The 19,258-nt window shown below is 44.0% G+C and overlaps 1 protein-coding gene across 2 annotated transcripts in view; it reads left to right on the plus strand.

Moving 5' to 3' along the window:
- Positions 1–19,258, plus strand: part of CPNE7 (copine 7) — a 606,098-nt gene that overhangs the window by 475,163 nt on the left and 111,677 nt on the right. For both annotated transcript variants that reach the window (XM_069216819.1, XM_069216820.1), the window contains exons 7-8: positions 5,379–5,468; positions 18,145–18,243. In XM_069216819.1, coding sequence (XP_069072920.1) covers positions 5,379–5,468; positions 18,145–18,243 — 189 coding nt within the window. The remainder of the gene's footprint in view (positions 1–5,378; positions 5,469–18,144; positions 18,244–19,258) is intronic.

Raw genomic sequence — 19,258 nt, forward strand, 5'->3', positions numbered from 1 at the left:
CGGTGCGCCTCTGGCGCGCCAACGGCATTCCCTCTGCACGGTCGCGCAGCGACCGCTACTAAGAGGGGGAGGTGGGAGGGAGGAGCAGCTGGGAGGCGGGGGCGGGAGGGAAAAGGATTGGGGGCACGAGGGGGGACGGGGCTGCAGGGACGCAGCGGCGGGGAAGGCAGAGGGTCGGCTCGGGGAGAGCTGGCAGAGGAGCGCACAAGGGGCAAAAAGGCACAAAATGGGCAGAGAAATACGTCGAAACAAGGCACAATAAGAACAAGGCACAAAAAAAATCGATATAAACAGTAAAGACAGGGCACAATAAAAGCGATGGAAACAGGCACAATAGTACAATGAATTCTGAATTTACTCACACAAAACCATAGAAATTCAGTAGTTATAGTTAGTTATTTCAAGTGACTGTAACTTGCGCCCGAAGGTACCTATAACTCCCACCCTTGCCATGCACTGCTAATTACCTCAGATATTACAACACTCATGACAACTTTTATAACATAATTAAAAATATCAGTGAAACATTAGCAGTGAAATTATTGCAGAGAAAACTGTGCATGGTGGGGCCACAAGTTATAGTTATCTTTGAGCGCAAGTTATAGTTACATGAAATAACTCTAACTTTAACTGCTGAATTTCTATGGTTTTGTTGGGGTAAATTCAGAACCTAACTATACCGTTCCTGTAACCTTTAGTTTTTTAAGTTAAATTCTATTTTTTCTTAATTCTATTTCCTAACTATAACGTCCCAGTAACCTTTGTTTTTTTCAGTGGAAAAAAAATAAAATTAGAAAATACATATATATATATTTATTTAAGTTTAGATTTTACACTCACAAACCCATATAAATTCAGCAGTTATAGTTATCTCAAGTAACCATAACTCATGCCCTAAGCCCGGCCGTGCACAGTTTTTTCATCAACAATATCACTGTAGATTTTGCAGTGATATTATCAATGATGTCATAGAAGGTATCATGACTTTCGTAATATGTGGAGTAATTAGCAATGCATGGTGAGAACGCAAGTTATAGTTAACTTGTGGCATGAGTTATAGTTACTTCAAATAACTATAACTGCTGAATTTCTGTGGTTTTGTTTGTGTAAAATGTGAACCTAACTATAAAGTCCTTGTAACCTTGGATTTTTCCATAAATATCTAGGGATTTTTCTTAACGCTAAGTAATTTTTAATTAGCACCCCTCAGGGCCACTGATTAAAATTAGAGGTTGGGGGCATGCAGCCAACACTCCCTGGGCTGAACTTGGCTCCAGGGACCCCATTCCCCAGGGACCAGTGCATGGGGAGGAGGCATCTGGTCCCTCTTCTAGGACTGCTTTTGGCCCTGGGGACCACATCTCATGGAGTCTGGCACCACATTTTGTAGGGAGAGGAGGGATGGGGCCCCAATCCCTGGGTCCCTTTGGATCCAGAGATCCCTTCCTGTGTGACCCGGCGCTATATTTAAGGAAGAGGGGGGCACACGGAACCCCTTTCTGGCTGTTTTTTTCCCTAGGGACCCCAACTCCCTGGCCCGGCTGAATACATAAAGGTGGAAGGGGGCAGAGCATCCCCTTTTCTGGGCCGATTTCGGCCCGAGGACCCCTCCTGGGCCTGGCAAAATATTCAAGTTGGAGGGGGACTGCGCGTACCGGGGACCCCATTCCTGGGGCCTTGTCAACAAAGGGCGGGTGCCCTGGTACCCACCCAGGACACCCACCATATCCTAGATGGGGGACACTGGTGGAGCTGCCTGCATCCAGCAGAAGCCAGCATTGCTTTCCCCCGCAGGGAGCAGCTAAAAATGCTGCTCCCTGCGGTCTGGAGCAAAATTCTGGTCCGATCTGAAGTCCACTCCCAGCAAGAGGGAACATTTTGAAGGTCTCGGCAGTTGCGAGTGAACTTTGTGTTTTCCCTCGCTTGGCAGGAAATTTGAAATTGCTCTCACCAGGTGAGAGTATGCACAGGTTACCCTGCCCATGCCAGTGCTGGCAGGGAAACCACTTTGTCCTGGGACTGGGCATCCTGGGACATAGCCTGAGCCTGCCCATGAGGGATGGGGTCCCCACGGTCAAAATTAGCCTAGGGCAGGAGGCCGCATTCCCGACTTCGCTTCTGAAAAATGGCTGGGTCTCAAGGGATGGGGTCCCTGGGGCTGAAATCGGCCTGGGGAGGGGGGCCAAGCTAACCCCCTTCACCAAAATACAAACATTTGTACCACTGGGACCTGGCCCATTGGGGGAGGGGAGAGCTTTAAAAAAAACAAGCGCGGGAGACTGCACTTGTTTTTTTTTTGTTTTTTTTGCAAAGAGTTTGTGGATTGTCTGTGAATTTGCATGAAATAAAAAAAAACACTAGGCTTAGGGGAGTCAGGGTATTCTTACCCTGCTACCTTGTGTCTTTCTTTGCATTTTGTTTAGGACTCTGGACTGAGTATTGAGTCCTTAGATGGCTTCCACAACTTCCTAGTTGAAGTGGTGGCAGCCAATCAGATCGCACTTTGAGATCTGTGGGATACAAGGACCCTCCACGTCTATAGATATATATATACATCTTTTTTCTTTAATTACTCAAAAAATAGTGAACAGATTTAAATCAAATTGTAAAAAGCCCTCTTTCTACCAAATTTGGTGTAATTCCATTCAGCAGTTTGGACTGTAGTCATGCCTAAAATCCTTATGGGAAATTCAATTTTGGGAACCCCCTTTTTTCTCTGCCCCAACCCAACGAATTCCCTCAAACTTTCCAGACAGCAGCTAAAGTGACTGGTGAGCTAGATTTGAACATTTTGTGAACATTTGTCAGATAGCACCATTATTATTAGAAAAATAAAAAAATAATTTTCCTATGAAAATTAGGTCCTAACTATAACTACCTACTGACGGCCACCAGTAGGTATAAAATATATCTTTATCTATCTATCTATCTATCTATCTATCTATCTATCTATCTATCTATCTATCTATCTATATACACATATACATATATATATGTGTGTGTGTGTGCATGTATACATATATACATGTGTGTGTGTGTGTAGTTATATATATATATATATATATATATATATATATATATATATATATATATACATACATATATATGTTTGTATGTGCACAGTGTGCTAGTACCATTTTTTAGGGTGGGGTGGCTTCATGACCATGGGCAGTGAAGCCTTGAGTAGATCATTACACCCCTCCCCACCCTCAACAATGGTAATAAATAGCATACTACATTCTGTGCAACTGACTTTATGGTTTATGCCATGGCATTGTTCATGCATGTTTGTTGTTAGAAAAGGTGTTTAATAAAACCAGAAGGACAGGGGTTAAACATGGACTATCTGTAAGCATCACATGAGAAAGGAGACCTTTGGGTAGCTGAATATATAAATGACTCACAGTGACACCATTTTGAAACAAGCAATTGTAAAGCCAATAGGTCTGGTGTTGGCCGCCACCCTTCTGGCAATTCTTGTTTCATCTTCTCATGGTTTTTGCAAAACGTTATTGTTTGAGTATATGCCTCACCAATCTACAGGCAAAAAAAGTTTTTTTGGTCTAAAAAAACACACATTGCCACAGTACTCCCTGGCACTGAAGGCAACTACTTAGTGTGCTGGTGCATTCCTTGTGAAAGCCGTCTTAAGTCCTGTCTCCAATTCCAGAATGATCTGAGGGTCAGGGTGTCAGGGGTGCCATATTTAACCCAGGAAAGTGCACTGAGGTTACAACGTGATCACTAGCTAATGGACTACTGGGTTGCCTCTTATCTAGTGATGAAGTTCCAGTGATGGGTGGTTATCCCAGAGTGCCACATTCTTGCCCCTATCACGGTGCCAAGACCTTTCCTCGGTCGTCAGGAGCCTGGCAGCCCAACCCTAGAGGTGTGTCTACCAGAGGGATACACTCCCACAGTGGAACCGGTTTGGAGGTGAGTCTTTCCTCCTTGACCCTGTTTCCACTTTGTCTACAGAAACAAAAGGCATCCTGCTCCAGGGTGTTGGTTCTACTTCCCTCACAAAGGCAGCTTCACCTTTGAAGCTCATCTTTTGGGCTAACACCGTGAGTGATCATCCTGGGAGAGGAGGTGGCACCTCACTCTGCAGCAACCGCCTTTTTTCCTGGGCTGGGGAGGCATTCACATGTCTCCCCAGGAGTCACATTGCTGTCTGTGTGCCAGGGCCTTTATGAGGCCACTAGCCTAACTGGAGTACACTTTCTGAAATTGCTAAACTTTAATTGTGGTCTTAAATTTGAGTGGGCATTGATTATTTTGATACTTTACACGGCCCAGTTAGGTAGTCCCAGTCAGGAGTTAGCTGGGTTGGGGTGCCAACCGGTAACCCAGTGTAGGCAATAGGGCAACTAACTTTATCCACAGAAAAATGATGATAAAATGACAATTTGGAAGTGTTGCTGTTAAGACATATTACAAATATATGTCCTACTTCACAAAATACAGCTCCCTGCCCTAGGGTGATATAGGCCTTCCTTAGGAGAGACTTATTTATTGTTAAGGGATTGGGTGGCTTTGCTATTGGTGTTAAAGGCAAAGTTGAAATGCCAGTGAAAACAATGTCCTTTCAGTCTGCAGTGGCAGGCTGGGAGTCATTTTGCAGAGTGGCATAAATAGCGCTGTACCCCTGAGTGGACACTCTGCCTTACATGACCTGAGTACTATATACTAGGGACTTCTAAGTAAGTCAGTCCTTGCCAGTTGGGTGTATCTAGTTCGACATGCAATTTTCATAGGGTGAGAACATTGCCACTGAGGTCTGGTTAGCAGGCCCCTTGCACATTCGAAAAACCAGCAACACCTGGCATAGAAAGTGGGTCAACTGCAGCCATGAAAATGTCTTTCCAGTAAACTTATACCATGCTAATCAACCTAATTACAAATAAGAAGTCAAGACAAAAAGAACCACTTACAACCTTGCTTTGTGTAACTAATAGATGCAAGCTTTACAAATGTCAATCTCCAAGATGGTGTGGGGATAGATATAATGAAGCCTGTTGTCTGATAAGGCACTATTAGTGATGGATTGTATTGTATTGTATTGCATTGTATTGTGTTATATTGTATGGTTTCTGTATAGCACTTTCCAACCTATTCAAAGTGGGGTCCAAAGCACTGGCCTGTGTTCATGTAGGTCCTGCTTGTAGTGCCAGTACATATCAGTGTTCTAACAATTTATGCAGCCTATTCAGTTCTGTCTCCAGGTTTCATTACTAAGAAAACAGTCTGACCAATGGGTAAAGTCTGATTCATTTATATGACATAATTATGTTCAAAAGACTACTGCCCAAATAGCATTGAATTATATAATGTGCTGCCAGATGAACCAACTGCATCACTTTCTTAATGTCTTTTAGGTCGTTAAGAACAATCTGAATCCAGTGTGGGAGTCCTTCAAGGTTTCTCTCAGCTCCCTGTGCTGCTGTGAGGAAAGGAGGCAACTGAGGGTAAGCATGCACAAAGCTTGGCTGTCATTCCTGAGCAAGAATAAAGGTGGGGACCACTTATGGTCTGTGGGTAGAGAATAGTTTAGCAGACTACATACGTCTTTCGGTCTTTATGTGCCATCAAGGTACATATTTCTATGTGAGTGTAAGAGGAGATGGGATCTTTAGAAACGGCCGTCAGAAAAACAGGACATGAGAGGGGATTTCACTGCAGCTGATGTTGTCTATTTGTTCTCCTAAAGCAAGTCATTGTATGTGCTAAACAAACAATAAAGGCAGACCAGACTATTTTAGGCCTGGGCTACTAACAGCTAAAGCTAAATTATGGAAACCTATTGTTTCCAATTCATTACATATATTTAGAGTGAGTTTTAGGTCAGCACCTTGCTCTTGATTGGATGGTTTTACTTGGCTTTCTCATGTCAATGGTCCCATTTCAATGGCTTTGCTCCCTTTTTTGTGTGAGTGTTCTGCCCAGCAGCATTTCATTTTCCCAGTGTTTGAGTGGGTGATGTATCCTTACACTGCTTATGTCACACCTTTCTTTGCTGTGAAATAAGGGACTATTTCCTCCTTTCTCTTTCTCTCCCTGCTCCCCATTCCATTCTCTTCATTAACCCTTCTCCCACGCCTCGCACAATGTTTACTTGCAACCTCAGTCTCTGTAGCTCCCTTGCACTTTGAAGGCTGGCTGCCACACTAGTAGTTGCAGTGGTGGCTCCTTCTCAATGGGGTGGCAGGGCGGGGGTATAAAAAAAAACACTTATCTTGTACGTTGGGAGAGATGGTTCCCTCTCTCCTTTGTCCCCGACTCCCAGAAGCATACAGACTTACAGACTCCCCTCCGATCATGACACTGCTGTCACCAGCATGACAGCAGTGTTATGATTGGCCTGAGTGGCCTGCTTTGGCGTTTCGGCAGGGAGTAGGACCCTGTGCACTTTGTCCTCTACAGCCGGCCAAACGGGCATGCACACTTATGGTGCCTAACCTGGCTCCCCACGGAAAAATAAAATGATAATAACTTCACGTTATTATCATAAAATGTTTCCTTTTTCTTCACTGCACAAAGCAGTGGGGCGACGCACTTCAGCGGAGGAGTCGCCACTGAGTTTTAAGTGTTCATCTTAAAATGCTTTTTCAACCATTTCAAGATAGCGGCTAAGCCTGTGCATGCATGATAAGTGGGCATCTTTCTTTGTGTCTTTTTTATTTTAGAAACTCCTTTCAAAGATGGCCACCCTCGATGCACGTGTATCCACGATTGCCATCGTTGAATGTACTTTCTCATATTTCTATCTCACACAATTAGATATGCATGTACATTCACAACAGCTATCTTTCAATTATGTTTCTTAAAATATAAGCAAAGGCATTTAAAGATGAGTTCTGTTTCAGCTCCACACTCTTTTTCACCAGCTGAATTGCCTAAAATAAAAACACAGACATGCCACAAAAGCAGAACTGTACTTGCGTTGTCATACGCTTGCAAAAAATAGGATGTAGGTTTTTAGCAGGTAGCATATTTTTCTTAGTAGGAAACGCACATTTAGATTAAAACGCAGCAAGGAGTAATGCAGAAATGTTATTATTTCATGGTTATTCTTCTGTGCTTAAACTTCACTTAATTAACAACTTAATCATAAACATTAATCATAACCTGCCAGACTTATCCGACACATGTTTTGCATGAACATATTTTCTAGTATATAGTTAGAACAGCTCCCATTCATTCCATAATTTTCACCTTAAAGGTATACAAAGACTTCCATATTTTGCTTAAAGCTTCTCCAAAACGTTATGTTTCAAATTAAAATAATTTGCGTACAAATGTTAAAACCACATGCAAATCTTCTGAATTGATTTAACTATCAATCTGTTTAGCAAATCACTGCCTAAACAGCAAATATTTTACTGTAGTTATCCACCAAATTAAATTATTCAAATCCTGTACCCAACAGTTGTTCTGCCATCTCGTTTTATGCCATAAATGCTTACCCTTTGTATGTTTCTTGGGTGAGAAGAATTAAAAGAGAACGTTAGGTTTGCTTCTTCTTATACCAGCCTATTTTTAAGATTGTACTTCAAGGACCTGCACAAAATTGTTGTTGAATTTAAAACCACAATGGTAGATGGATACAGTACAGTGAGGATTTGGGTTTACTATATGATATGGTTTTGGGGCCTTATTGTGCAGTACACTCACAGATACAACCTTGGATCCAGTCAGTACTTGTTTCCTCAACCTTCAGCTCAACCCTGGGTAGCTCTGGCTTCGTACAGGAAGGCTTGGCGAAGGAAATATGTGTAAAGTATTTAACAGCACCAAACAACAAAATAAGAAATCTCCAACAAGTGAAAGAAAGAAGAAACCAACTTATAAATATAGATGATATTTTTATGAATTGTTTGAATCCTTAAAGAGCAAAATCCACCAGAGGGTTCAGGAGATATAGATTTTAGAAGATAATGTTATGTTTAAATGCAGCTGCAAAAAGCAATGGTCAACAAACACTTTGGACCTTTTGAAAAGTTTGAAACAGCTAGTTTGACTATTTGGGCCAGGGCTGGATGACCAATTCTGGCAGGACAGAGGTCTAGGGAGCCAGAGTGGACACTTTGGACAGCTACCTGGGAACCAGAGCATTTTTAAAGCAAGATTCAAACTTTACAGGACAGCCATCATAAACATCAACTGAGTGGTCTGTAGGATGCTGGCAAAAGATTCTCAAATGATGCTCTGATTGTAGAGTGGTTGAAGGGGGTGTCTGTGTGGTTGCTCCTCAGTCCATGGGTGAAGTGAGATGAACTTGGCCACAGAGTCCCTCAAAGTCCTCTACAATGCTGTAGCAGACCAGTCAATGCTGAGCTGCTGGTCAATCTGCACCAAGGTTGGGACAAAATCCTTAGGTGGTGGCTGGTGTCCCTTGGGTGCAATGAATGGAGACTTGGATAGCATTCCTGGCTTAGGCAAACTTGGGTGAAATTGTTTTTTATCTCTGGTTAGTCCTCTTGGGTGCCCGGCAACTGTTAGAGACAAAACTTCTGCTACCAACTTGTCAGTTTGGGTTTCTTCAGCTCTTGGATCCTTGGCGCTGATTCAAGGAGATCAGCCAACTGATTCTTTGAGTCACTGCTGTAGGTTGGGGCTGAGAGCTAACCTTTTCCTGAGCCAGGAGCAATAGGCCCAGTCCAGACTATGCTAGCCCAAAGTGCAGCAGGTGAAGTACTTCTGATGGTATAGTCTCTCCTTGTGTGGGTTCCGGGACAACAAGACAGTCCTTCTTTGGTCCTCTCTCCAATTACAGTGTGATCAGAGGGTCAGGGTACCAGAGATACCATATTTATCCCAGGAAAGTGCCCTGAGGAGACCACATGGTGACTAGCCAATGGTCAACTGGGTCCCCTCCTTCCTGTGGTATGTGGCATCTGGCTATTCCAGACTGCCACCTCTCTTGCCACTTTCAAGATGACACAACCATTCCTCAATCATTAGGAGCTTAGTAACCCACCCTACAAGTGTGATGCCAGAGGGCTACATGTCCACTGTAAAACAGGTTTGGGGGTGAGTTTTCCCTCCTTGACCCTGTTTCCATATTGTCTGCAGGAACAAAATGCATCCTTCTCAGCGGTTTTGGTGCTGTTTCCCTTACGAAGGCGGCTTTACCTTTGAAGCCAGTGACGTAACAAAGGCCCCTGCAGCCCCCGTGGTGCGGGAGGCCCTGCGCTCCAGTGTCCTCCTCAGCACAGTACCCTGGCCTGAGAGCTCCTGAGTGAGTCCAGAGGAAGGCCCCTACTTGTACTGTGCAGGATGGCCACCTCAAGTTTTGTTACACCACTGTTTGACGCTTGCCTTTTGAGCTAACCCCCTGAGTGGCCATCCAGGGAGAGGAGGTAACACCTCACTCTGTGGCAATTGCCGTTGTTCCTGGGAGTCATTCACACATCTCCCCAGGTGGGAAGAAAACTGTCTGTGTGACAGGGCCTTTGTGAGGCTAACTGGAGTACAGAGTGGCAACTTTCTAAAAGTTGCTAAACTTTAATTGTAGTATTAAATTTGATCTGGGCATCACATTGGGGTTAATGCCACAATTAATGTAATACCTTACATGATCTCTTACATGATACCTTACATGATCCAGTTAGGTAGTCCGATTTAGGAGTTAGCCGGGTTGAGAGACATATATTTTGTTAAGAGGTAGGATGTCTTTGGTATGAAATGCAAAGTCGAATTGGCAGTGTACACACTGTCCTTCTGGTCTGCAGTGGCAAGCTGGGAGCCATTTTGTACTTTGTCACACACAGGGTGGCACAAATAGTACTGCATCTCTGAGTGGACACTCTGCCTTACATGCCCTAGGTACCCTCGGTACCATATACTAGGGACTTGTAAGTAAGTCAATTCTTACCAATTGAGTGTATCCAATTTGGCTTCTAATTTGTATAGGATCAGAACACTGGCACTGAGGACTAGTTAGCAGGCCTCAGTGCACTTTTAGATTCGAAAAATCAGCAACATTAGTCCACAAATATAGGAGGGAACATGCAAAAGGAGACATTTCCTTACAATTACATAGACAATATTTTTACAAGTCCAAGCCCTTGTCTTTTCACACAATGAGAAAGGCAGTGCTTTAATTGTTGGTCTCACAGAGAATTAAATGCTACCCCTCTAAAATAAATAAATAAATAGTTTCCCTCCCCACCAAAATGGCTCTATGTGTGCTACATATGCTCAACTTGTACATGTTGTTCTCACCAAAAGAAATAATTTAGTTACAATAGAAATGAAAAACACAATCATTTTTTATCAACTGTCAGGCCTGTTCAGTAGCACATATAATAGCATGCTCTTGACAACTAATGTATATTGCCTGCCCTAACACAGATCTAAATGATCAAAGTTAAGAGGAGTATTCAAACGTGATTAAAAAAGTGTTTTCAGATTTCCAGCAGCTAAACATTATTTTGAAAGCTATTCTTGAGCAAGACAAGTTGGAATTCTTATGGCTTGACCATGTGAAACAATCAGAAATGAAGCCTTTGTGATACATTAACTTTTATGTTACTGGCTACAGAATTTATTGAGAAATATATAGTTTACCCATGCAATTTACAGAAATGTATTAGAAAAATATTAAAGTTACATATTTGTGATTAGAAACCTAAACATTGTTTTATTTTAAAAAAGCTAATATGTGTTTATATTGAAGTGGTTAATTCATTTAAGAGCCAAGGCACAGTTTGGTTTGATGTGAGCAAAGTCCCCTTTTTATGTAATCTTTCAGTTCCACCACTACATATAAAACTCACATAAAGGATAGTACACGTACAGCATTGGAACAAGATGTGATTACAAGGACCACCTTTGGTGAGCAATCATGTTTCTCTTTAAATAAGCTGATATAAGTCTCGATTGATGTTTTGATTTAAAGCTGAATCAGCAGTAGCCCCGGCACAGCTGGGAAACATAATATCTTCCTCTCGGTAGCTGTGCATTCTTTGCTGAAAGTCCCACCTTTCGACTTCCTGCAGGAGAGAAATTAGAAGTATGGCACTCTGTTCCTCCAATGTAGGCAGCTGCTGAGTGACACACTTGCAGCCTTGAGTTGGAGTATGGATTTCATTTTTTTAGATTTGACAACATTGCTTGGCATAGAATGTTGAGACTTCTCACACCGATAGAGTCTTTTAACTGGCATAATGTGCAGCGGCTGCTGCTATTGGGGCAAAGTGGTGGGCCTGGGCGCAAAAAAAAAAACAACAAAAATAGGAATTAAAAAACAAAAAACTTACCTCTGCCCACCGCCGAATCGCCGCTCTTCTGCACTCACTGCAGGCTCCCAGGCACATGCTCCCAGCCAGGCCTGCGGCCAATCCTAACTCTGCTCTCATGCTGCTGGCAACACAATTCGGGTTGGTCAGAGCTCAGTGCGCATGTGTGTTTGGCCGTCCTGAGGTCGCCAGCCAAACACCACTCCCCTCTCCCTGCCTGTCATCCCCCATGGTCCCACCCTTTGAAAAACAAACATAAACATTGTTTATTATCATTTTATTTTTCAATTTTCATCTGCTAGCGGGGGGCTGCTGGCAGTGGGGGCAATGCTCCTCCGCCATAGCGGAGGAGCTGCTGCTGATAATGTCAACAAACCAGTGCAACATTTGTCTTTACATTTGCCCTACAGTCATCCTTGCCACATACACCAGACACTTGGACCACCCTAGCCCTGAAAAGCATTGAAGCATTATGCAGATTGTTCTCCATAACTTTACAGTCCTGCCTTCCATCTATATGTCTCCCTGCACTACAAACCCCATTAGAATAAAATCTTTTAAACCAATGTGTGCTGGCACCGCTCAGTATTTCACATTGATTCTCCCTGTAAATACTACTGGGATTCCATAAGCGGCAGTGGCCACAGCACAGTACTTTTCTATACAAATGCTTCATCCACAGCATAAACAAGCTTAATTTTGTGAGGCTACTTTGAGTCTTTAGAACAGCCCAAAATTGGTCCTGAAGACTTAAACACAAGGCACATTTTCCGGATTTCCACAAAATACACTTTTAGACAGTGAATCTAAATGGATTTTATACATATATATTACCTAGTGGCGCTCACCACCTGGTAGTTATAGTTAGGGTCATGTTTCCATAGAAAAAGCATTTTTTGACATCCATATCTTTGGTACCGTTTGATGAATCTTCACAAACGTTTCCAAAAGAAAAGTGCCCCAGTGATTCTTATTGTGCACAGAAAGATTTGGGGTGATCCGTCAAGCAGGGGCTGAGAAAAAGAGGGGTCAAAAAAGTTCTGTTTCCCATGACTTTTGAACACGACTACAGCCCGAACCACTTGACGAAATTACACCCAAATTTGGCAGAACGCTAGCTTTCGGTTCTCAGATTGTGCTTTTTCTTATATGGTGTAAATCAGTTCAGTAGGTTTTGAGAAATTTAAAGAAATCCAAATTTGTATATCTCTGGCCGCAACAACTTTGAGAATACTGACAAGCTTGTGAAGGGAAATGCAGAGCTCTGATTGACTGCCAACACTTCAACCAGGAGGTGCTGGCAGCCATCTTGGGACTCACCTTCAGCCGAGTCCCACAAAAAGCGCAAAAAAAGGAAAAGTGGCCAGGGTAGAGACACCCTGACCCCTTAGCTCTGGTGCTGGAGAACCAGAGGGACCCCGCCAGAGCAAAAAATACTTTTTTATAAACATTGTACTGCAAATTTGCAACATTGTTGTGAATACACGGTAAAAATTAAAAAACAAACAAGCAGGGTCTCCCGTGCTTGTATATTAAATCTCCCGGGTGGGGCAGATCCTGGGGCACTGAAAATATAAGGAGATGGGCACACGGGCCCCCTTCTAGGGCTTCTATTTGCCCCGAGGACTGCCACCACTCTGAAGCTTTGTTCAAATTGCATGCAGGGGGAGTGCTCCCCTTAACCTGCAGCTCCGGAGACAAAGACCTCCCCGGTACTTCATCATAATTGTGTGGGGGGGGGCATCTGGACCTCGCAGCTCTGGGGACTGCCACCTCTTGGGGCTTTCCATAAATACAGTGTGGGGGCCATGCGCCACCCCTGAAGCCCCCGGGATCACCAACTCCACTGGGCTTTCCATAAATACAGTGCAGAGGGGCTGCGTGGCCCCCCCACAGCCCCCAGGGATGCCTCCTCCCTGGGGCTTTCAATAAGTACAGTACAGGAGGGGGCCATGCCACCCACACACAGCCGCGGGGACAAACACCTCCCGGGGCTAAAATAGAAGAAGGAAGTGGGTCCATTACAGGCCTCCGGCCCTGGGGACCACCTCATGGAGCCATTATCTGTCCTGGGTACCACCATACCCCAGGGCCGGGACCCACTATGTCCCATGGTGCCTACCCCCGAGACAAAGCTGTCTACTTTTGCTTGATAGGAACTGACAGCCAGTGACCCAGCTGCTCAGGCACACCACACCTGGCACTGATGTTCCCTCCTTTTCAGGCAAAAGTTGTCACTTATGGTGCAAGACAGCCACTGGATGAAGTGGGCTGACCCATTGCACCATATTGTGTGCTGTAGTGGGCAAAAGCAAATGTGAATGGCACTTGAGCAGACCAATGGATGTAAAGGGTTTGCGGAATGAAGCTTTATGTATGTATATCTGTGTGTTTGTATTACATAAATTTGAGGCTGGCTAGGCAGATCTAGCTGTCTCTAGGTGAGAGTTGAAAATGTGTATAACCGCTACGATCCTATAATCTAATGCAAAAAACTGTAAACTTTGCACTTGTATAGCGCACTACTCACTCGTTAGGGTCTCAAGGCGCTGTACGCATACCGCTGTGGAACCCCTCCTGGCTTTTCCATGTGAGGCGCCCACTCCTGGACAGCCCCAGGGTGAAGCCAGGCATCCAAGCATTTTAAGGGCCGTTGTGTAAACAAGCTATTACCCAGAGTTACAGAGTGGGAGCCATTAATTAGATTAGGCACTGAGGCAAGAATTATCTGGTCCAAGGGAATTGAGCCCAAGACCCACCAAGGTGGGGAATAGAACCCTGGTCCTGGTCCAGATCTCTGCATCAGAGGTCTGCCGCTCTAACCATTGTGCCACACTTCTCTGCAAACAAGGTAAAGAGAAAGAAACACTGCAGTCTGCGTGGTGTAGTATGCATCTAAGTGGTGTTCTAGAGCGAGTGCAGGTCTCTGAGTCCGTCAGAAGTGACATATCTTAAAATAGGCACTGAAATAAATCAGCACAATTTATGCACGTGATTAACAGTGTACTCGAACATCTCTTCCTACTCCACTACGTTTAGCGCCTTGGAACATTTTTTTAATCCAGATCAACTAGTTGGTCCCAGCAAGGTTCTCCAGGATTTACCCAGAAAACCCAGCTGTTGCTTTGGAAGCATGTCCTCAGAGTCACACTTGAGTGGATGCTGCTCACCCTGATGCAATAATGCCAATATTCAACAGGCAGTAAAGTGCTGCTGCTCTAGAGTGGTCGCACTAGGTGGACGCTTGGGTGTCTCTGGGCGCATTGCAGTTCACACACCCATGATGTGTGCTGTAAACAGACATATCTATCTAAAAAACAAAACAACAGACAAGCATGCGCTCTGCAGTCATTAAACAAAGACAGCAGCTACGTGGTAGAAACTGTGCTGAGCTAAATCTCAGGGGCGGCTCCTTCGCTAAGGCGGAGGAGCGTCACCCTGCTGGATTTTTGTAAAAGGAAAAATAAACTGATAATAACGCGATGTTATTAGCATTTTATTTTTCCTGAAAGAAAGGGGGCAGGGTGGGGCTGGGCTGGAGGGGCCAGGGGAGGGCTGGAGGAGGGGTATGTGCACATAAAGTGCACATCTGTTCGGCCGGCAATGTTGGACAACATGTACAGGCTCCCACTTCTAGTCTGCGCGGCGAATCGGGCTGCTCAGAACTATCACAACGCTGCTGTCATGCTGGTTACAGCACTGTCGTGATTGGATGGGAGCCTGTGTGCTGCCGAGAAGAAGACGGAGGGGAGACAAACGCGTCTTCCCAAAAGGGTAAGTGGCTTTTTTATTTTTTATTATTTTTTTAACTCCCCTGTTCCGTCCCGCCTTCCCCTTTCAGTGGCAGCTGTCACTGCCATCCATATATCGGTATGCCAGTATATTATGGCATCCTCATCTACAGAGGGGTCTAAGCTAGTAAGATAAATGTACCAGTGCCTCACTGCTCACACTATATGCAGTGTGGAGAGCAGCAGCTTCACTAAGAAGTGTCACATATGCCGTTTCTGAGCCTTCACACTGCTTAATTTGTAAAAGAATTAGTGCTGGTGCCGAACTCTGCTCAGAAGCCTGTGACTGGTGCAATTAAACGTTGGTGTGCAAAATACCAAAGCTGGTAATCTTGAATCCACCTAAGGCCTCTTCATTCCACTAGGGACACTTCCTGCCCCCTTTTTCCACTCTGGCATGTTCCTGCTTTCTCCCTTTGTGACGGTTTCGACGTCTTTCTCTCCCTCCGTCGTTCTCTTCTGTGTGTTGTCCCGTCTTGCCCCTAAGAAAATGTCTGATGCTGAAATATAATTGCTGGTCCTGAAAAATGAGTGTCTGTGCCCACTAACGCCCCAGCCCCCCTTCTCACACTCAACACTCGGCTCAAATTAGGAAATGGCCTTCCAGAGGAGGTTACCGGAGAACAAAATGGCATGCAGGAACAGGGTTGCTGCTCGCCTTTAAAAGATTTTCACTCTCAGGACTATATACATTCTTAAAAAAGAGAGGCAACACACCAGCTTGCTAATGGATTCCACTTCAAGTTTAAAGCTATTTTTAGCTTTCATTTATTACTATTACCTGTAATTGGCTAATTTCTGTGCCATTATGCACAGCAATTTGCAAATGGTTATGCTGGTTGGTAAATTTGAAGTAGGTTAATAACAAAACCAAAGCCTGCTAAGTACACATTCATCATGGAAAACAAGCACTGGTAAAGCCACATGCCTGAGTTTGGCAAGTTGTTCCAGTGCTTCATTTTGTTTTATTGTTATTCGGAGCATATACCACAAACATTAAAAGAAATACAAAGAAAAATAAAATATTTCACCACCCAAGTGTGGCAGCCATATGCATGCAATAAACATTTAAAATGTGAAATAAATTAATCACAATGTATATTTTTCATAGAAAAGCACTGCTGCTTCCTTGCAGACAGGTGTACATAGAACATGGATACTACCTCTATTTTCCTAAGGAAAAGTATCCTTATTGGTGAAAACGAACGGCATTATAAGGTTTAAACATGCAAAATATCTAGAAAAAAGGATAAAGCATAGAAAGAAATAATAGTTTGCAGAGCAAATTGTTAGTCCTCCCGCCCTGGCACTGAAGTGCACTTCATTTTAGGCGAATGTTGCACATGTGATTGGGCAAAATGCTCACAGTGTAAGAACCCCAAAGGCAGAAATGGGCTTGACCACTGCCCCATGCTGTATGCCGTGGTGGGGCTTAAGCAAGATGTGATTGGCAGGTAGATAGACCAATGGATGAAGAGCGCTGATCCAAAAGCCCGCCATTTATGTATATAAGTGTATGCATTTTTAATTAGAATTTTTTCAAACGAGGCTGTCTAGACAGCTAAAGGCCAGACTCAAAGTTAGGCTCCATGAGTCCCATTTCTGCACCCTTAAAATTGATTGTCATTGGTCTAAGAGAGGTAAAGGTTAAGCAGGCAACCTAACAGTACCAAAAGAACCCACCACTTAGTGGAAAGAGGAAGCACCTGGAGAACAGGTCACCTCATCCAGATGGATTCGGCCGATGTGGACAGAAGATCCCCAGGTCAGAGGCATGGTACACCTTGATGTGCCTTGTGCATGGTGAGCCTGGCACCAAATCTGTGCTCATCTCAAAGGACACACGCCAGTACGTGAGGACACTCTAGTCTGGAGTAGCATTTAATGAGAGGAACACGAGCCGGGCAGCGGTCTGGGGAGTACTCCTGGGTGCATGAGCTGAGAGTGCGTAGTGTCCTTAGCTCGGCCCCGGTGTTGCTGCTGCTGTTCAGGATGCTGAGACGTCACCCAGTCCCACAGAAGACTCTCCGTGGGATGGGGCGCATCGAAGACTTCAATTGCTACTACCGACTGGGTACGTCACTTGTGTAACGGGTTAAAAAACACAAGACGCAGACCTTCTCCTTCTGAAGGAGGCAAGGCGCGAGCGCGCTGTGCTGGTACTTCAGTTAAATAGAACAGAAGGGTGCTGGCGGGGAACAAGTGGACTGCTCTGCATATCCACCATCTAGCCCTCTTTCTTTCTTTCCTTTCCACCTTCCTACTTTCCTGACAGTCTCTCTCCTTTCATTTTCCTTCTTCACTCCAAAACCCCTTTCTTTCTTTCTTTCTTTCTTTCTTTCTTTCTTTCTTTCTTTCTTTCTTTCTTTCTTTCTTTCTTTCTTTCTTTCTTTCTCTCTTTCTCTCTTTCTTTCTTTCTCTCTTTCTTTCTTTCTCTCTTTCTTTCCTTCTTCCTTCTTTCCTTCCTTCTTTCTTTCTTTTTTCTTTCCTTTCTTTTCTTTCTTTCTTCTCTCTTCCTTTCTTCCATCCTTCCTCCCTTCCTTTGTCCCTTATTTCCTTCCCCATCCCTTCCCTCCTCCCTTTCTCGTACCTGCTATTGCTTACTTTCTTCCTTATTTTCTTCTGTCTTAAAGTTCTTCCTTCCTCCCTTCTCCTGTTCCTCATTGCCCCCTCTCTCCTTTGCTTCATTTCTTCCTCCCTCCCCACCTTTTGTCATTACTTCCCTCATCCTTCATTTATTCTTAATGAGTTCTTGTATTCCTTCTCGTTTTCCTTTGCTTTTAAAGCTCTTTCCCCACATTCGCTTTCATTCACTTGCTCTTTTCTCCCTTTCTTTCCTTTCTGTACTTTACCCTTTTCCTCCTTTCTTTTGCTTCGCCCCTTCCTCCTCCTTTCCTTCAGTACTTCAGCCGTCTTCCTGCCTTGCTTTCTTCTTGCTGCTTCCTGAAGCTCTAGGGTATTTTTATATCTTCATGTTCTTTTACTCCCTTTATCCCTTTAATCCTTTTTCAAAATATTGATTTCTCTGCTTCCTCACCACTGTCTTACTGCAGCTTCACCATGCTGCGCCATCCGATTTCATTAACTTTTGTTTGCATTTTATTCCCTAGTGTCTTGTCTGGGATTACGACTCCAGGGGAAAGCACGACTTCATTGGAGAATTTTATGCAACATTCGAGGAAATGCAGAAGGCTATCGGTGAAAATAAGGTGCTTTGATTTCTAAAGGTCACAAAATGTGCTATAACCATCGACCTTTTACATCTTGAAAATCCTTCTGAAAGGTCTTTGTGAAAATGCTAAACTATGACATTTTAGTCACAAAACAAGTCAGACATCTCCTAAATATATTTTGTGGTGGATGTTATATAAATAATGATTGTACATTTAGAGTTCAAGGAAGGCTAATTCAATTTTGAGCTGTGGCAGGCTTTGTATTTCATTATTTTCTAGTATGTGTATATCTTAGGTGCCTGTTTACACATGGCTTCGAAGGACTTTGCATTAAAGTGGCATTTAACTAAGAGCAACTGGACGAGGTAATAAGAGCAGCCATAGTGCAATCTGGGCAGTACCATTCAACAATAAAGGGGGGTTTCCATGAGTGGTATACACTGCCTTTACGCTTCCCTACTTTGACCTGCCATATTTGGGAGAAATCTCACTCAACCACTGTCCTCAGCCCACACTCAACCTCCATTCTGTGTCTAGACAGAGGCTGTCATGTATGACCTTAAAATCCCCCTAAGTGGAGCTCACAGGCGAGCATCGACAATTGGAGGAACTACTCATGGTGCCCTTCAGTTTCAACTAGCAGCCCGCTATGCATCACTGCCCATGTCAAAAGTACAGGCCTTACATGCCTCTTGTGAGAAAAACAACTAGAAATGATTACCTTTAGGGTTGTTCCAGAAGTATTTGATACATTTCTGTACTTGCACCCATATTTCTAGAATTTTGCCGGATTGCGCATCTTTGTATAAGTGGCACAATCAGAATCTTCTCACTGTGTCATGGTTAAGCTACTACCTGTTTAGAAACGGGGCCTCAGTTCCCAAACCTTGTCTCTCCCATGCCCTCCTCACCACCAGGCACCCATCCCCTCTCAAACTCCCTGGCTCCTGCACCCTCTCCCCACCAAAGTATATGTCCACTCATACCCACGCTCTGACAGCTTTGCCCTTCTCCACTAGCAATTAACACCACCCTGTCGTACTTCACCCAC

The sequence above is a fragment of the Pleurodeles waltl genome, chromosome 12, assembly GCF_031143425.1.
Source record: "Pleurodeles waltl isolate 20211129_DDA chromosome 12, aPleWal1.hap1.20221129, whole genome shotgun sequence".
In the NCBI taxonomy this organism is placed as follows: domain Eukaryota; kingdom Metazoa; phylum Chordata; class Amphibia; order Caudata; family Salamandridae; genus Pleurodeles; species Pleurodeles waltl.